General features: G+C 40.4%; 1 protein-coding gene across 1 annotated transcript in view; it reads right to left on the bottom strand.

Moving 5' to 3' along the window:
• The window catches only part of GNPTAB (N-acetylglucosamine-1-phosphate transferase subunits alpha and beta), an 82,198-nt gene that overhangs the window by 39,509 nt on the left and 17,706 nt on the right, over positions 1 to 24,983 (bottom strand). The window contains exons 2-5 of the mRNA XM_040234869.1: positions 14,642 to 14,727; positions 6,721 to 6,840; positions 5,632 to 5,673; positions 1,689 to 1,894 (exon numbers count right to left, since the gene is read on the bottom strand). Coding sequence (XP_040090803.1) covers positions 1,689 to 1,894; positions 5,632 to 5,673; positions 6,721 to 6,840; positions 14,642 to 14,727 — 454 coding nt within the window. The remainder of the gene's footprint in view (positions 1 to 1,688; positions 1,895 to 5,631; positions 5,674 to 6,720; positions 6,841 to 14,641; positions 14,728 to 24,983) is intronic.

The following is a 24,983-nucleotide window of genomic DNA, read 5'->3' as shown; positions in this document are numbered from 1 at the left end:
CTATATATGGGGTCACAAAGAGTCGGACACGACGGAGCAACATTTACTTTACTTTATTTTCCCTATATATTTAAAAATATAGCATAAATTAAAAAAAAAAGTTTCTATACAAAATAGTTCAGAAACAGGTTGGTAATGTGAAGGGGGAGATGTCTGCACTTGGACTTTTCAAATCACAAATAATAAGTCCCAGGAAATGAGCACTATGTTAGACACTGTTCAGTACACAAACTGGTGAGGAGGTTTCTGCTCTGAAGAAATTAGATGAGAACCCCATAAATTCCTATGCAGTCAAAACTAAGTTGTGAGTTAGATTACAAGTACTACAGGGATACAGAAAAATAAAATCATTGTGAATGTACTAGTCCAGGATCCTCATGGGGCTGGAAAGAACTGGAGATGGCGGGAATTCCCTGGTGGTCCAGTGGTTAGGACTCTGTGCTTTCAGTGCCGAGGGCCAGGGTTCGATCCCTGGTCAGGGAACTAAGATCCCACAAGCCATGTGGCACAGCCAAACACACACACACACACACACACACACACATGAAGAACAGGAGATAGGCTGGGAGAGGAAGAAGAATGGGACAGGCAACCCCATATCTGTGTGTGAAGATGCTTGACATTTGCGAGGAGATGCAAGGAGGGCTGGGAAGCAAGGGATGACAGGCAGGACCGAGGCAATTAAACCTCAATCTGTACCACCAGCAAGAGGGTTTGTATCCATGTAAAAAACAAATACATACTACTATTATTCTCTCCAAAGAGAGAGCAACTGTAAACAGAATGGAAAACACTGATTTTATCAGTTATGCGCTGGACAGATCTGAAAAGAACTTTAGAGGTAGACAGAGCAGACTGGACTCTATTACTGGAACTGAGTGAAGAAATTTGGTCTCGTGTAGAGGAAATCTGATTAAGTATGAAAGATAAGAGTCTTGCAAAAAAGAGCAGCTCAGTAGGATGCGGCTGATTACTGATTAGAGTAAGAACAGGTCAAAGATAGTTCCAAAGATTCAAGCTGGGAGGTACAACCTTTAAAGAATGAGAACTTGAGAACAGAACTGTAAAGGGAATGAGACAGCTTTCATCTTACTCAAGTGAAAACAGAGGTTCCAGGGAGAGTGGCTCAGTGCTGAGGAAGGATAAGAGACAAGAGGAAGGATTACTGAAGGAGACACAGGCATGGGGCTCAGCAGCTCAGTGGCCAGATGGGAGGATGGGATCTCTAAGGATGTGCGTGCAGGGTTTATGCAAGAATTACAAATGTAATAGTATTATCTGGCCAAATCAACTGCGTAACCAGACGTTTCAGAACATTCAGCAAGAACGCTCCAAGTATGGTCAGTCCAAGCAGCAGAAGACAACCTCGCTGAGGAATTACATGCTTTAAAAAAAGAAAAAAGCCTCCAGAATAACTCAGAGCCAAGAGAATACAGTAAAAGTGAGTTCCAGGTTTCAAGACCTGACCTCAGCATTCAGGCTGGCATGTGTGTTACATAGAATGAAATATATATAACCCCTTTCTGAAATACAGTGGCAGCTCTTCTGCTTCCCTTGTTATTTATTAGTTTATCAGGCATTTTTAAAAAACTTAATCAATTCAACTTAATCAAAAGTTCCATTCAAACTTTTGTTATCCCAGCATCCAATGATATCAAGACTTTAAAATACCCACAAGAAGATCTTACCATTCTTGGTAGTGTCGAAAACAACAACTGAGACGTTAGTGGAAGGGTTTTTTGGTTTTGCAACGTTGAATACGTCACTGGCAGAATGAAAAGAAGGATAAAGAGACGGCAGGTCCTTCAGTGTGATGTTGGCGGGCAGGGCTGGGTCCAGGACAAGCATTGGCACCTTAATGCAGTGCGTCAGCAAACACTCCAGAGGCTTCTCACTGGAAAGACAGGAACATACTCACAACTACGTGCTTGAAAAAGGTAAACAATGCTGAGAAGCCCACTGGTTCCTACTAAATTTTACAGATGTTTCTTCTGTGTTTTATTTAAAAATCATAAATGCTCAATAAACAAGGAGTTCTATTTCAAGAATATAAAAATTTAGTAAGTTAGCAAGTATGGGAGAAAATTATTAAACAAGTACAACTCAAAACATAGAGCTTTCAAACTCCTATTAATAAAATAAGACTGCCACAAAATTTACTAACTCAAAGGTGTATAAGAAGTTAAGCATTTCATTATTATTGTTTTCAACATTATCTGTAACTCCAGTAAAGCCCATTATTACATAAGGAAGTAGATAAATTCTGGTTAACAATGTCATCTTATCAGATACAGTTTACCAATTCCAACTAGAATACAATTGAGTACACTGAATATAACAGGACACAATGCAAACAAAAGCAAATGTAACAAGGTGTGATGAATTTACATGAAATATTCCTGCCTAAATATAAGAAATACCTAGAATAACAGTCAATGGACACAGAGAATTCAGAAGGTAGGAGCTATGACCAGTTAATAAACAATACATGAAATTGTGCAACTTCATCAGTGGTCAAAGAAATGCAAAGAAAACGATGACCTTTAGCTTATTAAATTAGCACCCCTCAAAATATGAAGAGGCAATGTTCATCCAAGTGTAGCATGCCTACCCTTCTCAAACTCTGCGGTGTCCCTCCAGATGAATTCCTCATTTCCTCTTTGCAAAAGCAATTTGCTAATATATACACATATATTATGTACACCCGTGGGCTTCCCTGGTGGCTCAGATAGTAAAGAATCTGCCTGCAATGCAGGAGACCTAGCTTTGATCCCTGGGTCAGAAAGATACCCTGGAGAAGGGAACGGCAACCCACTCCAGTGTTCTTGCCTGGAGAACTCCATGGACAGAGCAGCCTAGCAGGCTACAGTCCACAGGGTCACAAAGAGTCAGACAAGACTGAGCGACTAACACACACACACACACACACACACACACACCAATACTTCCATCAGACCCATGAAAACACACACATGGTTCCTCCTAGGTAGTTTACGTCCAAGAATGTAGTTCAAGTAGAAGAGAAACAAAAACAGGAAAAGCAAACAAACCCACACACAGAAAATGCCACAGACCCACATATAGCATCAATAATGAAAATACAGCAGTTCCCAACATTTAGCAAACTATAGTATACTTTATCTCACATGCTAGTAAAGAAATGCTCAAAATTCTCCAAGCCAGGCTTCAGCAATATGTGAACCATGAACTTCCAGATGTTCAAGCTGGTTTTAGAAAAGGCAGAGGAACCAGAGATCAAATTGCCAACATCTGCTGGATCATGGAAAAAGCAAGAGAGTTCCAGAAAAACATCTATTTCTGCTTTATTAACTATGCCAAAGCCTTTGACTGTGTGGATCACAATAAACTGTGAACAATTCTGAAAGAGATGGGAAGATCAGACCACCTAACCTGCCTCTTGAGAAACCTATATGCGGGTCAGGAAGCAACAGTTAGAACTAGACATGGGAAAAAAAAAAAAGAACTAGACATGGAACAACAGACTGGTTCCAAATAGGAAAAGGAGTATGTAGAGGCTGTATACTGTCACCCTGCTTATTTAAATTCTATGCAGAATACATCACAAGAAACGCTGGGCTGGAAGAAGCACAAGCTGGAATCAAGATTGCCGGGAGAAATATCAATAATTTCAGATATGCAGATGACACCACCCTTACGGCAGAAAGTGAAGAGGAACTAAAGAGTCTCCTGATGAAAGTGAAAGAGGAGAGTGAAAAAGTTGACTTAAAGCTCAACATTCAGAAAACGAAGATCATGGCATCTGGTCCCATCACTTCATGGCAAATAGATGGGGAAACAGTGGAAACAGTGTTAGATTTTATTTTTCTGGGCTCCAAAATCACTCCAGATGGTGACTGCAGACATGAAATTAAAAGACGCTTACTCCTTGGAAGGAAAGTTATGACCAACCTAGATAGCATATTCGTCTTCTCTGGTGGCTCAGAGGTTAAAGCGTCTGCCTCCAATGCGGGAGACCTGGGTTCAATCCCTGGGTCGGGAAGATCCCCTGGAGAAGGAAATGGTAACCCACTCCAGTATTCTTGCCTGGAGAATCCCATGGACGGAGAAGCATGGTAGGCTACAGTCCACAGGGTCGCAAAGAGTCGGACATGACTGAGCGACTTCACTTACTTACTTGCTTACTTACTAGATAGCATATTCAAAAGCAGAGACATTACTTTGCCAACAAAGGTCTGTCTAGTCAAGGCTATGGTTTTTCCAGAAGTCATGTACGGATGTGAGAGTTGGACTGTGAAGAAGGCTGAGCGCCGAAGAATTGATGCTTTTGAACTGTGGTGTTGGAGAAGACTCTTGAGAGTCCCTTGGACTGCAAGGAGATCCAACCAGTCCATTCTAAAGGACATCAGTCCTGGGTGTTTTTCGGAAAGACTGATGCTAAAGCTAAAACTCCAGTACTTTGGCCACCTCATGCGAAGAGTTGACTAGTTGGAAAAGACTCTGATGCTGGGAGGGATTGTGGGTAGAAGGAAAAGGGGACAACAGAGGATGAGATGGCTGGATGGCATCACCAACTCAATGGACGTGAGTTTGAGTGAACTCAGGGAGTTGGTGATGGACAGGGAGGCCTGGCGTGCTGCGATTCATGGGGTTGCAAAGTGTCGGACACGACTGAGTGACTGAACTGAACTGAACTGATGGAATATTATATAACTATTAAAATGGATAAGTAAGAAGTAGTAAGATAACAGATATATGTACGATTACATAAAACAAAAAATAGAATAGAAAACTGTACAGATTAGAAATTGTTTACTATAAAAATGTGCATGAAAACGAAATAAGAAAATGATCATAATTGTGGAGGGCCACAGAATTATGTGAACTTGTTTTTTTCTTTCCTCTTGACCTTTCTGTAATGTTGCATCACAGCTTTAATTTAAAAGTCATTTAAAAATAACAGTATTAGCAATAGATATTTATAAGTAAATATGCATAATTAACATTAAGAGATGATTCAGAAGGCACTTCTAGATCACTTCTATGAATAACTCTTCTATTTTAAGTCTGATGGTTCAGTGGGCAAATGGCACTTACCAGATTTCCGCTTGTTCATGAGACAGTCTTGCGTTAAGGGCCTATTTAGTGTCAGATATGATTCCAATGAAGAGAAATAATCTAATTCTTATCATTGGGTTAATCTCCTTCCCAAATCCTTAGATATAAGACATATGATTATGTTGGCTTTTAAAGATAAGGAAATATACATTGAACACATAACTAAACAATGGGCATAGATTCTATAAATGAAAACACTAGGTTTAAGTTAGATTTGAATGGACCAAGAGAACAGCACATCAAGACAGATGAACAGAAAGGGCAAGGAAGAAAAATGTTACCTAAAGCATCTAGAAACGATAATGCCTTGGCTACCAACAAGAACAATCAGAGCTCTCAATCAGCTCTGCCTTTGTGTTCTCATCTGGCGTATGCACTTAATTCAGGGAAGAGTGGCTGCAGAAGAGTGACTGAACAGGGGCAACAGAGCAAGCAAAAAATACTGTGCGGCCAACAAAAGCAAGGGAGAAACACCCGGACATTTCACTTCACTCCTTTGATTTTCACTCCCGAGAGGAAAATCAAAATGCTTACCTCTTCTTGGTTGGTTCTGTTGTGTTCTTCCCAAGGATTTCTCTAGTGAAAGGAAACAGATTTCATCACACACGCATGGACAAGTGTTAGCCTTACATGAGAATATGAGGGAACTTAACAACATTGATTTTCCTGGTTACTCCACAAGGACCAACCGTAGGTTAAGAAGTACTGTACTGTGTATAATATTTATGCATAATAAATTCTACATTTTAATAAGATACGATCAACAAAGATTATCATGTCCCATCTATTATAACCAGGAAAATTTACTTAAAATATAAGCTTTTGCGTTTTACTAGTAAAACTGGTATGAGGCTATCAAAGTCATTTTTATGCACAGAGAGAACAGAGAGAGAGACAGACAAATGGGTTGCAGTATAACAGGGCAACTGGGGTGCACCCATAACATTTACAAAGAAATGAATAGGGGAACTCCCAGTAAATACTCCTGAGGAATTGAAGGGGAAATTACATCAGCCACACCTCTGGTTCAGAAGGTTCTCCGGAAACCCACTGTACTCTTCCCAGATAAAGTCAATAAAATAATCAAAATTCCATTAAAACAACTACCCCGGTTTCTAATTCCACAGTGTATTGTTTGATATTAAAAAGGGTAACAAATATACTTTTTACTACCTTTATCAAATGGTAAAGGTATCAAAAGAAAAGTTATATCTGCAGGTCTGTTTTATTTTCAAGGGACTAATCTAGCTGTCTTGCATAACAAAACCTGACTTCATGAAACTATCATGCCTGGGACTCAGGCTAAATGAGGAGGAAGACCAGGCCTCCTTTGGGTGGCTTCTCCACCTTTAGGCCCTCAGAGACCTAGAGCACCACGTTCATGAGACAGTGGCCACCTGGCAGGGTGAGGCCAGGATCTTGCCAAAGTGGCCAGGTCCTCGTTGGGCACCAAGAAACAAGGGTCGGATGCATGACTGCCAGAATCCTCTAACGGCATGAACTTGAGATGCAGATTCTTGTCTGAACAGCAATGTGAGCATCATCTTACCTTCTGAAATGTACTGTTACTTATAACTATAGAACGTGCTGTGTTTTGTTCTCTAACAATCCAATCAGTTTTACCTCATTGCTTTCTGCTCCTCCTCCATCTGTTCTCTGACTTGCTGCAGCTCTTTCAGCAGTTCAAGATCTGTGCCATTCACCCAGGTGTAAACCACGTCGATCGGCATGGGCAGACAGAGCCTAGGGAAACCCATAAGTCCTCCGGCTTATATGCATTTTTCCAATATAGTTGGGAATAAGAAGAGCATACAGGGATTAAGCTCAGAGGTTAGGGAAGAACATCAACAAAAAGGTAATCCAACCATGGTGCATATCACAGACTTGCATGTTCTGAAACTGGGGCTGGGGCAGGAATATTTACTGAGGACCTTCTCTGTGAGCTGCATTCTGCTAGACGCTTGATGTAGTTTTGCATCATTTGATCATCACAACCACCCTGTAAAGAGGCTGCTGTCCTTTCCATTTTAAGACTGTAGAGGAGGTCTTGGATGGTCAAACTGCTATATTCTCAGTTTATCAAATGAGGAAGTTGGGATACAAATGCAACCAAACACAGAAAAGAAATTAGAAGCGTAAACAAAATGACCCCCAAAAAGTCAGCCAGCAGTCCACAATGTTGGGGCTTCTCTTGTGGCTCAGCTGGTAAAGAATCTGCCTGCAATGCGGGAGACCTGGGTTCGATTCCTGGGTTGGGAAAATGCCCTGGAGAAGGGATAGGCTACCCACTCCAGTATTCTAGCCTGGAAAATTTCATGGACTGTACAGGCCACAGGGTCGAAAAGAGTCGGACACAACTGAGCAACTTTCACTTTCCACAACGAAGACTTACCCATTTAATGCTACAGACTTCCCATTCTCTGTTGCCACCAAGCCGGGCCCCTCCCAATCTTGTTTGCTGGACTCTTTTTTCTCTTTTTTATAGCAGTAGTCTCCTAACATATTAAATAATTGACACGTTACATATACTGGTAATTCATGTGTGCCTCCCCTAGAATGTAAGCTCCAGGGCAGCAGGAATCACACCTGCTTTGTTCCCTAAAGTACCCTGCAGACTAGGATTTGTGCCTGGCAGATAAGAGCTTGATGACTTACTTGAGACACTAGCATAGAAGACCTTCCCAAACCTGCTCGATTTCCCCCTTACTATGTATCATACCCCTAACCTAAGGAGTCAGTGAAGTGAAAGTCACTCAGTCATGTCCGACTCTTTGCGACCCCAGGGACTGTAGCCTGCCAGGCTCCTCTGTCCATGGAATTCTCCAGGCAAGAATACTGGAATGGGTAGCTGTTCCCTTCTCCAGGGGATCTTCCCAACCCAGGGATCGAACCCAGGTCTCCCACATTGCAGGCAGATTCTTTACCATCTGAGCCACCAGGGAAGCCCAGATGTCAGGCAGGCCTCTAATTCCTGACTGTCCTGTCTAAGCTCCATCTCAGATTTAATCCCTGCTAAAAGTTTTTTTCCTCCTTTCCTTCATCAGCTTACCAAGATCCTACCCATCTTTCAGAGCCTGCTCTGGAACTACACTACAGAGCTCATAGTAACATAAGACATATTTTGGATGATTCTGTTTCAGGTTTGATCTTTTCCAAGGAACACTACACTTTCAGGGTTATTTTTTTAGGGGGTGTGGGGGGGCTGTTTTATTTTTAGGCCAAGGACCCAAGCTTACCCTCCTTTCCATCTTCCTCACAGGTCAGGCACAGGATCGGGCCCCCAGCGCACAAAGGGCTCCAAACACTAAAACGCTTAACAATCTTCGTTTTGGCCACAGGTTAATAATCTCAGGGCGAAATAATGCAGTTTGGGGGATAAATCGTTCAAATTATGGAAGGAAGAAAATACAGTGATAATCACTTCTAGCTTAAAAGAAGATGAGATGACTGGATGAAAGAAGCATTTATCCACTGATTGAATAACTATTTCCTGAGTGCTAGTATATGCCGTGCCAGGCACTGTTCTAAGTGCTGGGGACTCAGCACAGACCAAAATGCATGCCTTCACGATGCCTACATTCTAAAAAGGTGAAGACAGGAAATAAACCAAATAAATGAAGTCAGACGATGTTCAATGTTATGGAGCAGAAAAGGGGGATATACAGTGTGTCTAGGTCTTGTGTGTGGTGGGGGGGAGTCAGTTTTAAATAGGGAGATCAAAGATGGCCTTACTGGAAAGGTTGGCATTTCAGCAAAGAGGTAAAGGGAGTGAGGAAGCTGCCATGTGGGCAACTGGGCAAGTAGAGCCCAGAGAAGGGAAATGTCCTGTGCAAATGCCCTGAGGCAGCTGCTTATCTGGCATGGTTAAAGAATGAGAGGCCAGTGTGACAGAGACAAACAGGAGCAAAGGGAAGAATCTAAGAGACTAGAGTCAGAAAGGTACCAGGGGACCCAGAGTTTCATGGGGAAAAACGTGGAGTCAATCACCTCATACTCAGGCACAAGTGACGGCTGAACATCTACGAGTCCTCCCGTCAAGGTGCATCACTGCCTGCAGAATGAAATCTAAACTCCTTCATAATCCATACCTCGTGCTCTAGACGTGCCAGCTATATGCCCTTACCCAAACAGGGTAAGAGCTTGCAGGCTTCTGTACCTTTGAACACACTTCCTCTGCTTAGAATATCCTTTCTTTCCTGCTGCTTTTAACTACTTCCTCATTCCCCAAATGCCATCTCCCCTCTCCTCTCACAAAGAAAATGTATGTTTAACAGGCAACTTCCACTGTACTCCATTCTCTAAGGAGTCCTTAGCATACCGGTTGTGCTATTTTTCTGTCTTCCACTACACTGAGCAGCTCTAAGGCAGAAATGGTGTCACACGTTCTGTGCCCATCTTCATTAATTCCTTCCTCTCTTTCCCTTTCACTCTCGGGCTCTCTCTCCCTACTGTCATGATATGCAAACACTACCTTCTCTTGATTTTCTTCTGCATGTTTCTATATGGTTGGTTCTGAATGTTAGCAGACATCAGAAGCACCTATAGGACTTGCTGGACAGGTGGCCAGGCTCCATCTACAGAGTCTCTCATTGACTAGGTCTGGATTGGGGGCCCCAGAAACTGCATTCCTAACAAGTTCCCAGGTAATGCCAATGCTGCTGGTCCAGAAACTCACTTTGAGAACTACTGACTTATATGTAGATTACAGTTCACATTTTTTAAATTAAAATAAATAAATAAATAAAAGCCTCCCCCACTAAAATATCACTTCTGTGTGAGGTCAATGAGTTCCTCCTGTTCAACACTATGTGCCTAGGAATAGTGCCTGAGACACAGTGGGGTTTACTATGTATTTATTGTCTAAATAACTATCAGTTCATTCCCTCAACATAAACAGTTGTCTCTTCTATTAAAAAAAAAAAATGCTTACCCACATGTAAGTTAGGTCACAGGTGGTCTATGTATAGACAAAAAATTAACAACAACAAAAATCCCACTTAAGTGACATATTTTAGAAAGGCTTTTAAAAAGAAGGAGAAATACGCACATGCCATAGTTTTCCTGTACAAGTAACTATCTGCTATTAAAGATTGTTTTAAAAGTCAAGAGATTATCTCTATAAGCTCAACCAAGGAAAGCAACATTAAATATATAATGCATTTATGTCCTGGCTCTTCTAGTAAGACTGTATTACATGATCAACCTAACTCTCTGGTGTTAAACCGACAACCCTAAGAAGATCCTGTGATCTGCCCTTGGCCAGTGAGTCAGTTGTTTTTCTACTTCTTAGACATGGTCACAGTGAGTCTGAGGCTTTCATTCTAACCACAGACCACTATCTTAGTCTCCAGATGAGAAGGAAGCCTTTATCTTAGAGCTGAAGACTAAGTAAGTGATCTATGATTCAGAACCAAACCCGTGGTGACAGTGATACCACTCTTATTTTAATCACTTTAGTTTAAATGAATATGAAGGCACTTAATAGTCCCTTGGTTCTACATTCAATAAAGCAGAGAAGAAAACTTAGAACATAAATAGCATCTGAGAACCAAAGCTGGAAGAGATTTTACACTTAATCTAATATCTGCATTTTAGAGATGACAAAACTGAGCCCCTAATTTAATACCTCACAATTAGTAGCAGTACATAATTATGGCTATTTTAAAACGTACTAGAACATATGATGTTAGGGTGTTTTTCTTCAGTCGCTAAATCATGTCTGACTCTTTGCAATTCCATGGACTGCAGCACACTAGGCCTCCCTGTCCCTCACTATCTGCCAGAGTTTGCCCAAGTTCATGTTCCCTGAATTGGTGAGCTAGCCAACCATCAACATCCATGTAATATTACCTTTTCTCGTCATCATCAAAATTAGGTAATTTTGAAATATCCCTGCATAAAAATCAAACTACATTTTAATGCAACCTAAAATTAGGAGGGGCTTCCCTAGTTCCTCAGCAGTAAAGAATCCGCCTGCAATACAGGAGACTCAGGTTTGAGCCCTGGGTCAGGAAGATCCCCTGGAGAAGGAAATGGCAACCTACTCCAGTATTCTTGCCTGGGAAATCCCACAGACAGAGGAGCATCGTGGGCTACAGTCCTTGGGGGTCACAGAAAGTTAGCAACTAAACAACACAAAATTATAAGAAGAAATAGAGAACACACACATATACTCTTTAGAAAGAAAACATGATTAAGAGAGCTGACCTCAGTGTCTAGATTGCGTGAGCTAATTTTCCTTCTAAAAGTTTTGAGGCTCTGTCAAGGCTGAGAGGCACAACCAGCATGCAGCGCAGCATCAGAGTAGGCTGAGTACTCACAAATGCTGGGGTAAAAAAAGAGCCATTTTGAGCTTTGCTTAGGACAATCAGCGTTGTCTTAAAATAAAAACTGGAGAAGCAGGAAAATGATGTCTCATTACGAATCCGTTACTGCAACAGCTCTCGTAGTGTGGTCACCAAACCAGCAGTTTCAGTACCTCCAGTGAACTTTTTAAGATGTGAAAATTCTCTATACCCCTGAGACACACAGATGCATAAACTCTGGAGGTGGGAAGAAAGTCCATTTTGTCAAGCCCTCTGTAGAATTCTGCTGCACACTGAAGCTTGAGAACTGCTATGTTAACGAGTGATTTTCAAACTTTTTAGGGTCCAGACACTTGACGCTCCTAAAAATTCTTAAGGAGCCCCAAAGCTTGTTTATAGGTTGTAAATACCCACACTTGCCACTTTCAAAAGTTAGTCAGACATTCAAAAAATATTAATTTATTTTAAAACAACAGTAAATCCCTTCACATGCTGTTTTAAATGAAAACAGTAGTATTTTTCAAAAAACAAGGCAGAAATTCAGTGAGAGGCATTGCTTTACATTTCTCCACATCTCTTTAATGACTTAGGAGAAGCAAGGAAGTGTCTCAATCTTTAGTATTCAATCTGTTTCCAGATGTTGTTTGGGTTGAAGAAAACTCAGGCTTACAGATACACAGTTGGAAAGGGAAGGGGTATTTTAATAGCCTTTTCAAATAGTGGTGGATATTATTTGATACCACACCAAAGTATGTGGTAGTTTCTTAAAAATCAGCTGCAATGTATAATCTGAAACCATATTAATGAACTTTTTGTGCTTTTACATTAAAATCCATTGGTCTTTCTTGCACACTGAATGGCTTTTTTATCTGTGTAAAATTCTACAACATCAATACATTGGTATCTGGAAAACAAAAGCTTACTGAGTTACGCAGCTCAGCCAGATGGTGACATATTTTCTTACATTATATTAACAAATGTGATTGTCTTGGATAATGCTGCAAATCTAATCAAAGAAGTCTTTATATAATATTGTGAAATGTTAGGCTCACAGGGGTGGAAACAAGTTTTCTTAAATTCTAATTTTCACTTGAAAGCTCCAATTTTATCATTGGCAATGACTGTTTCTTCCCCTTCAAACACAGGATTGCTTTGTTTACTGCAAAGAAAATACCTGCCAAATATAACCAAGCCTGGGTACTGACACTGTCATCTGTCCTTTCAAGTAATAACAATGGTGATCCATGAAATAAACCAAGTTCAGGTTGCAACTCAAAACAACTGCATGAGGGCTTTTCCTCAAGACAGTAACCATGTGGTGCTTGAAGTGTGCTTTCCGTTGCATCACACACAACATTAAGAAAATGTATACTCACAGGGTCAAGATATAATCAAATTGACATTTCAGGAACACTCTTAAGCAAACTCAGCATTTTTCTGACTCCTGCAGATATGTTGTAATGGTGTTGCAATTTTACCCACCATGGCTTTCACAGGATGAGTGCAAATGTCAACACAATAAAAATGGCGAATAACACCTCAGTGTTGTCATAAAAGTAGCTTTGGTTCCACTGTCCTCCCTCCCCCACTGTCCCCCACCCCCTAGGTCTTCGGAAACTGCTGTTTTAAGAGCTCCTAAAAGAAAGATCTAGAGTTTCCCTACTTCCTCAGGTACTTGTTTATAAGCTATCTCCCCTACGTAACTGCACAATGCTTTATAGTAGAGAGTCAGATCTCAGCATCTAAAACAGAGTAGGGCTCAAAGGTTCAACCTTAATTGAAGAAGCAAATTCAGGGATGCCATTCATACATTGGATGCTTTAAGGACTAAAGAGTAAAGCTTTAAGTGAACTCAATGAATCCCACAGCCCTTCCTCGCTGGATGTTCAGGACTATAATAGTGCATACATCTAAGACTACTGGCATAGCTTTTTAAAAAAGCTACTTATTTGATAGGAACCACATAGGTACTCATAACAAGTGGATGGAGGCGCCAAGCAGTAATTCTAAACAGAAACAAGAGCTTCATATAAATTGCTAATGTAGTCTAGAGGCACTCCCAGAAAATGTTTGAGGTGCACCAATCAACAGCAATTACTAGTCATACTTTTACTAGGTTTCCTGGTTCAGTGAAGGTAAAGAGGAGGACTCATGGAATCTATTCTCCAAGGAAAATAAACAGTCAGGATCCAGGGAAATTTCTGATTACAGTCTTTGATAGATAATTGTCTTCTAAGAGGTTAACTAGCTTTATTGGCTACCCCATGTTTGTTTTTGGTCACCACCTGCTCCATGCCCTACAGTGACTATCCTTGTACCATTACAACGGAAAGGAGTCAACAGATACTGCATAAAGTAAGTCAAAAAGGACACAATTCTGTTTTCTGTTCTTTTTTTTTAGGTTAAAAGGACAGACACTAGAAGAATCCAAAACAAAAATTCATTTGCCATGGTTGCTCTGGGTCAGGGGAAATTCAGAATGAGACAGAAATAGGCTTTACTTTTTAACTTTTCTGTACTGCTTGAACTGTTTTCAACCACAGACATATACTGCTTTAATGATATAAAACAATGTAACAGTTTTACAGGCAAAACAGGAAAAGAGCCTGTGTGATTCATTTTAGCTGCCAGAAGGGAAGGAGGATGTTGGAAAAGATTGCTTGCACCCTGAGGTCTGCCTCCTGAGGCAGGAAAAAATCTCCAAGGAAGAGGAAGGGTGAAGGCAGCATTCAGGAGTGGCTGCACCAAGCTTGGCCTTAAGGAGAAAAAGACCCCACGTGTGAGGTTCTTTGCTCCTCCCCATAGTGAGGCAGCAAGGTATGGTGACCACAGGGGCGTGTGAGGGTCCTGGTGGATGCCACAGCAGAGGCCCTGGTTATTAACACAGTGACTGGCAAAACACTGGCTGGGGCTTGGAACTGGCTACAGAGTAGCCATCTGGCTTTCTCATCCTAGGGGGATGGAATTATCTTTATCTCACGGGACTGGGTCAAGGACAGAGTGAGCTCTTGTAACTTAAAGTACCCAATACTCAGCAAGGCAGGATTGCTCTTTGAGAATCAAATTTGTCATCCCTAGAAACGTGAGGATGGATTACAAGGTTCCTTCACGTGTAACAAGCTAAATCCTATCTACAACTTGGAAACACCCCTTCAACTGTTCCATATAAAGCATGGGTGATTTCACAACTTATCATTTGAGCCCAAATAAGCTACTCTCCAAAAGTGGTCTCTTCTCACCGATTCTGAAAGGACTTCCCAGCAATGTTGTCTCTGTAGGAATCAAACAAAACATGGTACTGATCCCGGCTCCATTCCAGAACCACCTAGGGAAAGAAAGAAAAAGAAACAATGTTTATTCTGCATCAAATATTGAGAGTATATAACTTTCATTTCATCTTAATTTCATTAAGGATTGCTAAAGGACTCCCAAGGCAATAGAAATAAAAGTAAAAATAAACAATTGGGACCTAAGCAAACTTACAAGTTTCTGCATAGCAAAGAAAACCATAGACAAAATAAAAAGATAACCTATGGACAGGGAGAAAGTATCTACAAATGATGTGACCAACAAGGGCTTAATTGCCAAAATATATAAACAGTTCATGCAACTCAACAGCAAAAAACAAACAATCCAATTGAAAAATAGGCAGAACTAAACAGACATTCCTCCAAAAAAGACATACATACAGGCACATGAAAAGATGTTCAACGCTGCTAATTATTAGAGAAATGCAAATTAAAACTACAATGAGATACCAGCTCACACAGTCAGAATGGCCATCATTAAGAAGTCTACAAATAAATGCTTGGGAGAGTGCGGAGAAAGGTGAACCCTCCTACACTGCTGGTGGGAATGTAAGTTGGTGCAGCCACTATGGAAAAGAGTAGATTCCTCAAAAAACAAGGAGGTTCCTCAAAAAACTAAAAATAGAACTGCAGCGTCACCCAGTGCCTCCTTCTTGAACCACTTTCTTGGTTTTCCACCCATCATTCTGGTGGCTCCTTCTCAAGTCTCCTGTGCCAGCTCAATCCCATCTATCTGACCTTTTAACGTGCCCTTTCATTCTGCTTGTCTTCCGGGAAGGCCTTCGTTCTTGCCAAGGCTTCTTCTGGGGTCCTGCTCTACCAACCCTAGGATGTGGCCCTGATACACTAAGATGACTGTGGGAGCCCTGGTCACTCAGACTTCACTCCAGCCAACAGAAGAGGAGAGCGAGGGAAGACAAGCCCCTCGTTTAAGGGGACTTTAAGAAGCTGCCCCTACCCCTTCCATTTTAATTGGTCAGAATGCAGTCACATGACAACAGCTGGCTACACTGAAGGCCCTGTGGGCCTAAATGAGCTACAACTGCTACTAGCTTCTTTTCGTGGCATTCAGACTTTTCAAGACCTGGCCTCTGCCTACCTTTACAACCTCACTTCACTGGGATGTTTCATAAACACCACAAATTAATAACTCTCCCACTCAAAGCACTGATTTAAAAAACAACTGATTTTAGAGACTTCCCTGGCAGTCTAGCAGTCAAGGCTCTGCACTGCCACCGCAGGGATCATAGGTTCAACCCCAGACGTGGGAACTAGGATTCTGAATGCTGTACAGCACAGCCAAAAAAAATTTTTTAGAAGAATAAAAAATCAAAAAATAAATAAAACAACTAATTTTAAAGTGTGTTCAGTCTAATGTGCCTGGTACCATATTTATAAAGAGAATTAAGCTAAGTTACCTGACTTCAAGGAACTACAGTTGATTATTTTTAATAAGGAATTTTATTGCAGGCTACAGCTGCACCGAAGGAGCACCTGACTCTTTCCAGGAAGACACCGGGAAAGACGGCCCTGAAGAAGCAACATCAGCAGAGTCTCAAAGGATAAACGGAAGTCTGTGACTGTTCATCTGGGAAACAAGGAACGGTAGAGGGAGAGGGCAGTGAAGGGGAAGAGAATCAAGGCGATCGCTAGGTTTTCAGCATTTCTAGAATGGGTAATTGAACACAGACTAGGGCCACTTAATGACATCAGAGGAGCAAGTATAGAGGGCATGAGAGCTGGTGGGATTCGAGAGTCCCACTTTAGTCATGGTATACTTGAGGTTGTAAGTGCATACAACTGGCCTGTCCACCTGGACTTGCTGATTCCCAGAGGAGGAGAAATGGGCTCTACCTTTGATATTGAATAGTGCCGAACCAATGACAGGCACATAGCTAAGAAATGCCATCTGCTCTGCTAAATATATAACAGACTATGTATCTATATTCAGTAATACAATTGTATGTATCTGTATCAGCTTATGACCTCAAAAGGAAGCGATTCTCCATCAATATTCTTCTGTAGCTTGCAAAAGAACAACCAGTATATCTATTTTTCTTGTAAAATAAGCCACGAAAAAATAAAGCTCAATATAATTGTCCTCAGTTAGTAGGGCCACCAAAGGTGGGGAGAAAACAGCAGAGAGCACGAGCTTCACCAATGTCTGGGCAATGCCAATGTGCTGATGTGAACACCAACGTGCCTTCCTTCATCAGATAAACTAATCTCACCATCTCCAAACCACTCTAGTGTGTTGAAAAGAACAGCAACAGCAAAGGGTCCTTCTCTAACACATTTAGGAACACTCTTCTAGTGCAGAGTTCTCCACTCTTAGACCTTGGGGAGATGGAAGGAATGCTGGCTTATTATTTGGGATGCGGGTTTTCATCCCAGCTCTGTCACTTTGAGTGACCTTTGCATGCTTGTGTGCTAAGTTGCTTCAGTTGCATCCAACTCTTTGCAACCCTAGGAACCACAGCACCCGAGGCTCCTCTGTCCATGGGGTTCTCTAGGCAAAGAAGACTGGAGTGGGTTGCCATGCCCTCCTCCAGGGGATCTTCCCAACCCAGGGATCAAGCCTGCGACTCTTTTGTCTCCTGAATTGGCACGCAGGGTTTTTTACCACTAGCATGCCCTGGGAAGCACATGAGTGACTCTGAGCAAGTTATTTAGCCTTTTTGGCTATTCTTTCATCTATATAATGAAGGGGGCCTGACCAAACTGTCTTTGAAATCCCTGCCGTTCCTAAAAGTCTAGACTTAAGGAGGCATCCAACTGTGTGGCTATCACAGTGTCCTCCTATGCCCACATGTCAGCTTCATAAGGACACTGGCTCTTCCTGTCCTCACCTCCTCTCTGGGTCTTCTGTCCTTGGTCCTAAGCCCACCAACATTTGAACTTGATTCTCTTCCATCATAACCATTTCCCTTTCTGCTATTCCTGTCAACTAAACGTTATTATGAAAATCTTTCCAAACTTTTTTAGATCAATGAGTATTATGCTCTATGAGGAATGAAAAAAAGAAACTTGTAAATCAAATAAAATTCATCTAAGGGTTAGTGTCAAATTATTTTCTTAATACTATCAAGAGTAGAAATTTGTGCAATTATAAAACTGTTTGTTCTAGGGTAAACTGTAAAAATATGAACACCTTCCAAACAACAAGGAAGCCAAAAAAATAAAAAGGCGTACACGTGGAATTACATACTTTTCAGCAATTATTAGCAGTAAACAAAAGACAAATAGGTTAGAGAAGCATTGACTACTGTAAAATCAATCTTCTGTTCTGGCACAAAGCCTTTCCGTATTCTTAACCCAATCTGAATGCTTCCTTCTCAGAACTTTGAATAACTTCTAGCTCTATCACTTATTTGGAAATCAGTTCCCCACTGCCTTGTAAAACCTCTGGCCTTGCGTCATTTAGCTTTTTTATTGCTATTTGCCTTTCATCCCATGTTAGCATCTTGACAGGCCAAACTGCTTGAGGGTAGAGAATGACTTACAATTCTGTTAACTATAAACTCATTTCCAGCACATTATATACCATTTTCTTCTTAGTAAATATTACCTAGCTACTGTAGAAGTGACATAAGAGAAGGCTGGATCTGAGAACGTGGGAGACTCCTAAGAGAACCTCCCTGCTCTCTGGCTTGGGAGCTGTGAAATGCTGGGTAAATTACAAATGTGTGGGCCTCAACTTCCTTAACTAGGAACTAAGTACTCAATCTATTTCATCAATTCACTGTGCTGCTAGAGCAGGATGATGATTCTCCCATGATGTGGGCAAATAAAAGGTATAGGGAGCATGCTGTGCCCAGTGGACAACTGGTCTGTCCACCTGGACTTGCAATTCCCAGAGGAGGAGATATGGGTTCCACCTTTGATATCAAACAGCACCAAACAAACCAACGACAGGCACATAGATATGAAAGGCCATCTATTTTGCTAGAAAACAAGGGTAAGCAAGTGTAACTTCCTGAACAACATTTTTATAATGGCAAGACATTTGAAACATTATACTGGTAGTAATGCAAAAATTTTATGGGAAACTCATGTGATAAAAATACAACACTGACCTTCAAAAAATGTTCTACTTGCCATTTTGAGCTATTCCACACAGACACATATACACCCCTACATTATTCTTCTCAGAGTACGTTTCTCTGTTACTAACGGTTGTTCATTGGTAAAAATTTAAGACACAATAAACTAAAATGCTATTTATTAAAATACTGCATGAGCTCTGAAATACTACATGAGCTCTGAGATAACACATAAACAATGTATTATTAATAATTTATCTAAAAATCATCTAAAGGTAGTTTATTCTACTAATCCAAAATGTTTTTCACTTTTAAGACTCCATTTTAATAATCATGGCATCCAAGGTATTCAAGATCAATTGCTGGTTAGTTTTACAAAATGGCAGCCAAGGTGAGTCTGTGTGCTGACCTCAGAGGAGAAAGGGCACACACACACACTCACAAGCTCCGTCGTGCCAGCACGCCCTCCCTCTCGAATCCCTGGAACCAGGTACCAACTGTGAGGCAGGGACTACAATGACCCAAAGAGACGCTCCAGGCCAAGCAGCAGTGTGTGCTGTGGTGTTGAGATTTAATCAACCCAAGTCTGTAGCCCATGTTCCCGTTTAGCTTGGCCCAGGCTCTCTCAGCGTTGCCCAGCTGTCACCCGGCTGCGCCACCAATGCTTATTTACACAGAGCCAGCTTTGTCAAATACACATTCATGAATGTGGTCATTTAACCAGTTGAAACTGGTATGTTTACCATCCCTAACCCAATGGCCCAAAATTGTTTCCCTAGCATGTTTATAAACAATCACAAGTCACATAATAAAAGTTGTGTTTCTCCTTAACATTTGTAGAATGTCTAATAGTCCTTTAGCTGGTTTTTGCCCACAAATGCTAAAGTTTTCAGTTGGTAAAATTTCCTTCAGTTTTAAAACTGGTGCACACTTTTGCCGATGACTTTGATGGTTCCGGAAGAGGACTGAATGCACGTGTGCGGTAGGATCATAGAGAATGAAGTGCGAGCTCTGTAATCCTTTGGGGGGTTCCCAGTTAAGGAAAGGAAGAAGGGGGACCTCCCTGGTGGTCCAGTGGCTGAAACTCTGAGCTCCCAATACAGAGGAACTGGTTCGATCCCTGGTCAAGGGAACTAGATCCCACATGCCATGATTAAAGACCCCAAATGCAGCAACTAAGGGTCAGTGCACCCAAATAAATAAAAATAAAGCTTTTTTTTTTTAAAGAGGAGGAGGAAAGTAATTATTAAGAAGGGAACTGGTATACAGTGCAAGGATCATAAGATTTACAATCAGAAGACATGAGTTTAAATCTGGCATTTAATAATAAAATCCAGGGCACTTCTCCATTTTCAACTGTTTCTTCTGTAGAATGAGGATATCAACAGCACCTAGTTCACAAGATTGTTTTGATGAAACATGCAAATCCAACAGAGCTGCAATACTCCTGCCAACTGCTCACAGGTCTCTTAGAGACAGTATTTATATGCCACATACAATATAAGCTGTTCACTTGTTTAAACATCTGTCTACACCTCTGCGAGCAACTCAAATCTAGGAACTTGATCTCTCTCTCTTGTTTTAAGTCCCAAAACCCTGCACAGTGCCTGGCACAAAATCAAAAAAACTTTCTAGAATGAGTGATTATGGCTACTAGTTTTATAAGGCAAAACACCTTAGAACAGCTTACCGCTCCATGGTTTCCCATCAGAACTTCCTGCTTTCAGATCCAGTCCCAAAGAGTCAAGGTAAAAGCTAAAGGCTGGAGGTACAGAGAGGACAGCACACAAGGGTGCAAAACTCTCTCCATTAAAACATGTGTCCCCTCCTCAGCATTTGAAGTGTAGAAATGTGACATCCGATCTTATAAAACTCAAGATGCTGAGACTCTCCAATCTCAAGCAGCAAGAACTCTAAGTAACTCTGACAGAGATTTTCATACACTGATAATCACATCAGAAGTTTATAATATTCCTAAATTACAAGTTCTTCACAGTTTCTGAGAACCAAATATACTTTGCATTAAGAGGCGCTCGCTAAATGAGAGGCCAAGATAACTTAAGAGATATTCTAAGTTCTATTTTTTTTTTCACTAATCCACCTTCTCCTTTGATACCAATCAGAAAGTCAAATCTGCTCATCACCAGCAGCGTTTTCTAATCACATTTGATGAAACATGCTCATTTTCCTGCCTTAGTCCATTAGAGCTTCTCTGACAGAATACTACAGACTGGGTGGCTCATAAGTAACAACAATTTCTCATGGTTCTGGAGACTGGGAAGACCAAGGTTAAGGTGCTGGCAGATTGTTGTTTGGTGAGGGCCTGCTTCCTGGTCCACAGATGGCTGTCTTCATGCTCTGTCACCTCACATGTTGAAAGGGGCAGGGGAGCTCTCTGGGGTTTGTTTTGTAAGGGCACTAATCCCACACATAGGGGCTCCACCCTCATGACTTAATCACCAAAGTCCTCACCTCCTAATACCATCACACTGGGAATAAAGTTTCAGCTTGTAGATTTTGGGAGGACACAGTCAATTCATCTCATTTCTCAACACAAAGTGGCTAAAACAAGAGATTAACCCATTTCATATTAGGCATTGAATGGTTATTAAAATAACTGGAGTGGTTTTAATAACTGGAGTAGTTTCCCTTTTTCACATACTGGAAATGATCCAAACCCAAGATGCATGACCACTATTTACTCAAACATTAATTAAATTCAAAGATACTTTCCTAGGCCACTTCTACCTTTTGTGAATTCTTCACATAATTAGACACACAACACACATTTGTTGACCATTTTAAAAGGCACAAAATGGGAACCAGGGCTCTGTTCTCAGGGAGCAGACATCCTGTTAAGGATTAATCATTGACTTGCATGAAATGATTTATGAATATTTACTGTTCAGCTTTTAAATGAACACAGGTGAAAATAGATTACTGTTGGAGAAAAGGAATAATCAAGGACAGGGTTCAGCATAATAGCTTAACAAAATCTCTTTCCTTTTCCTGGGAGAGAAGGCTGAGATTTTCAAGGGACTAAAGGAGCAAAGAGAGGGAACTCCCTGGTGGTCCAGTGGTCAGGACTCAGCTTTCACTGCCAAGGGGCTGGGTTCAACTCCCTGGTCAGGGAACTAAGAACAACAACAAAAAGAAGCAAAGAGAAAGGACTGCCACTGAGGGGAAAGGAGACAAAATAATAAAGGAACTTGTATTAAAACACAGAATTAAGTCTTTGCGTGTCCCAGGTGTTCCAATGGTTAAGAATGCTTCCTGGAATGCAGGGGACGTGGGTTTGATCCCTAGTTGGAGAACTAAGATCCCATATACCATGGAACTTAGCCCGTGCACCTCAAATAGAGTCCAGGTGCTGCAGGAAGATCCTGCATGCCACAACAAAGCCCAGACACAGTCAAATAAATTAAATAAGACGACCCACTATTTAAAAAGCAAATAAAACACAGAATTAAGAACGTTAAACCTTTGACAGTACACTTTACTATAAAAAGTTTTATCTAAACGGCAAAAAATAATCTCTTCAACCACACTTGAATAAAAGTAAAAGGGGGAAAAAAAAAACCATACCAAAGATGGTTTCAGGAGTATTCAAACCAAATTCCTGGGACATATATGCAGGTTCACTTGTGTTATAGTTCAGAGGTTACAGGATCACAGAATTGTATGGTGGGGGGGACTTTAAACCCAGTGCCCTGCTAGCATGTCCTGGCAAACAGTTACTCTACCTAGGAGTTTAGACCTGCACTGTCCAAAAAAATGGTATCCCCGCTGGCCACGCACAGTTATTTAAGTTAAGACTAAGCTGAATTTAAAACTCAGCACATTAGTCACACTAGACATACTTCAAGTGCCCACCAGCCACAGGTAGTGGCTACTGTACTGGACAGCTCACAATTACTGACTATTTCCACAGGGCACAAAGTTCTCTTGGACAGCACTGCAGCTATTCATTCCTTAGAGATTAAGTTCTGGTCACAAAAGGAGGCCTGGACCTCAGCCCCCAGTTTTGTGATTTTAGACAAGACACTTATAGCCCTGTAAATTCCAAATGTAAATTAAAATAATAATCCCTTATCCCAAAAGATGTTGTTATAAAAAAATCAAGTGAGCTGATATAAATTCATCTATTCTAATAACTACAAAGTACTAAAGGAAATATAAGGTAAGACAATGAAAGAACACTGAACATATTTAGTCCTTCAAGGGTCTCACAGCCTATTAGGGAGACAAATATTAAACAACTACAATATATCATGTGAAAAATATATCCAAAGTAAACATAAAAGTGTAGCTGAACCTGGTAAATATTTCTATTATAACAAGAAGTCAAAATTAGTCAAACTAAGTTTTACCTCTTTATTTTGGTAAAATTTAATTGTGCTAAAAAAGTTTAGTGAAATGAGACAAGTTTTACAAAATACCTGCTTATGGTGCTTACTGCAACTTACCTCCACCGACAACTGAATTTTAATCTCATACTGCTACTTGGATAAGAACATTTTTTAAAATTCACCAAGCAGAGTTCTCTTTTTATGAGTTTGCTTTGCAGAGAAGTCATAAATTAGTCAAGAAGAAAATTTTAAATAGCTGTCGCAGAGTCGGACACGACTGAGCGACTGAACTGAACTGAAAGTCATTTTAGAAACCCTTTCCTGAGGGGCAATTAGCAATATGATTCAAAGGACCAAGACATGCTCATATCTTTTGTTCTGGCTAATTCCACTTCTAGAAATACATGCCAGGAAAAAAACATAGGTGTACCCAAAGACTGCTGTATAAATATGATAATCACTATTACTTGTATAAATAAAACCTGAAGATAGTTTTAAAAATTAAATAGGTAATTGGGTAAGTAAATTAAGGTAGTCATACAAATATTACAAAGCTATTAAAAATTATGCAGGTTTTAAACTGCTAAAAATTAGTAACTTAATTCAGTCAATGAGCAGATATTATGTGGCACCATTCTAAATTCTGACACACAGCAACAACCAAAACTAAAGGTCTTCCGTTATGAAACATACAGACTAGTTAAATGGTAAAATGTTTGATAAAATATTATGTGAAAAAAACAACCAAAACTATCATCCTGGAACAGAACCTGGTAAAATGTTTGATAAAATATTATGTGAAAAAAACAACCAAAACTATCATCCTGGAACAGAACCTCAGCAAAATAGCAGAGTGGCAACTCCAATCTCTCATCCCCTCAGAAACACTGAAAGACAAGCAGAAACTCCAAAACAAAAAAAGACAGATACTGCATGAAATATCCATTATATGAAATGTCCAGAATAGGCAAATCCATAAAGACAGGAAGTGACTAAAGGTTACCAGGGCCCAAGGGGAGAATACAGAGTTACTACTTACTACCAAGTTTCTGTTTGGGGTGAGGGAAACCTTTTGCAAACAGATAGTGGTAACAATTACTCAACAAAGTAAATGTAATTAATGCCATGGAGTTGTTGATACACTTAAGAATTATTAAAATGGGACTTCCCTGGTGGTTCAGTGGCTAAGACTCCGGACTCCCAATACAGGTGGCTTGTGTGATCCCTGGTCAGGGAACTAGATCTACTGCAACCAAGACCCTGTGCAGCCAAATAAATAATTTTACAAATCATTAAAACACAAATTTTGTTGTTTGTGTTTTACCACACGATTTTGGAAATCACTACAATACTCCTCCCAAAGGAGTAATAAGAGAACATTATGAACAATTCTATGATCACAGATTTGATAACTTAGATGAAATGGACCAAATACTTAAAAGATACAATCTACCAAAGCTCAAACAAGGAGAAATATATAATCTGAATAGCCTCTACTTATTAAATAATTTGAATCAATAAGTAATAACCTTCCAAATCAGAAAGCAACAGGCCCAGATGGGTTCACTGGTGAATTCTACCAAACATTCAAGGAAGAAATGACACCAATTCTCTACAATTTCTTCCAGAAAAACAGAACCAGAGTGAATACCTTCTAACTCATTCTATAAGGAAAACTACAAAATGATAACTTTCAAGAATATAGATGTGAAAATCTGTTATGAAATAAAATCTAACAATGCAGAAAAAGAATCATATAATATAACCAAGTGGGATTTATTCTAGATACATGTTTTTGAATGCTGGTTCAACATTTGAAAATCAACGTAATCCATCATATTCATAGGCAAAAGAAGAAAAATCTTATGATCCTATCAATAG

The sequence above is a fragment of the Oryx dammah genome, unplaced genomic scaffold (genome assembly GCF_014754425.2).
Source record: "Oryx dammah isolate SB20612 unplaced genomic scaffold, SCBI_Odam_1.1 HiC_scaffold_29, whole genome shotgun sequence".
Classification (NCBI taxonomy): Eukaryota; Metazoa; Chordata; class Mammalia; order Artiodactyla; family Bovidae; genus Oryx; species Oryx dammah.
Note: the sequence above shows the minus strand (reverse complement) of the source record. Positions and strands in the feature narration are given on the sequence as shown.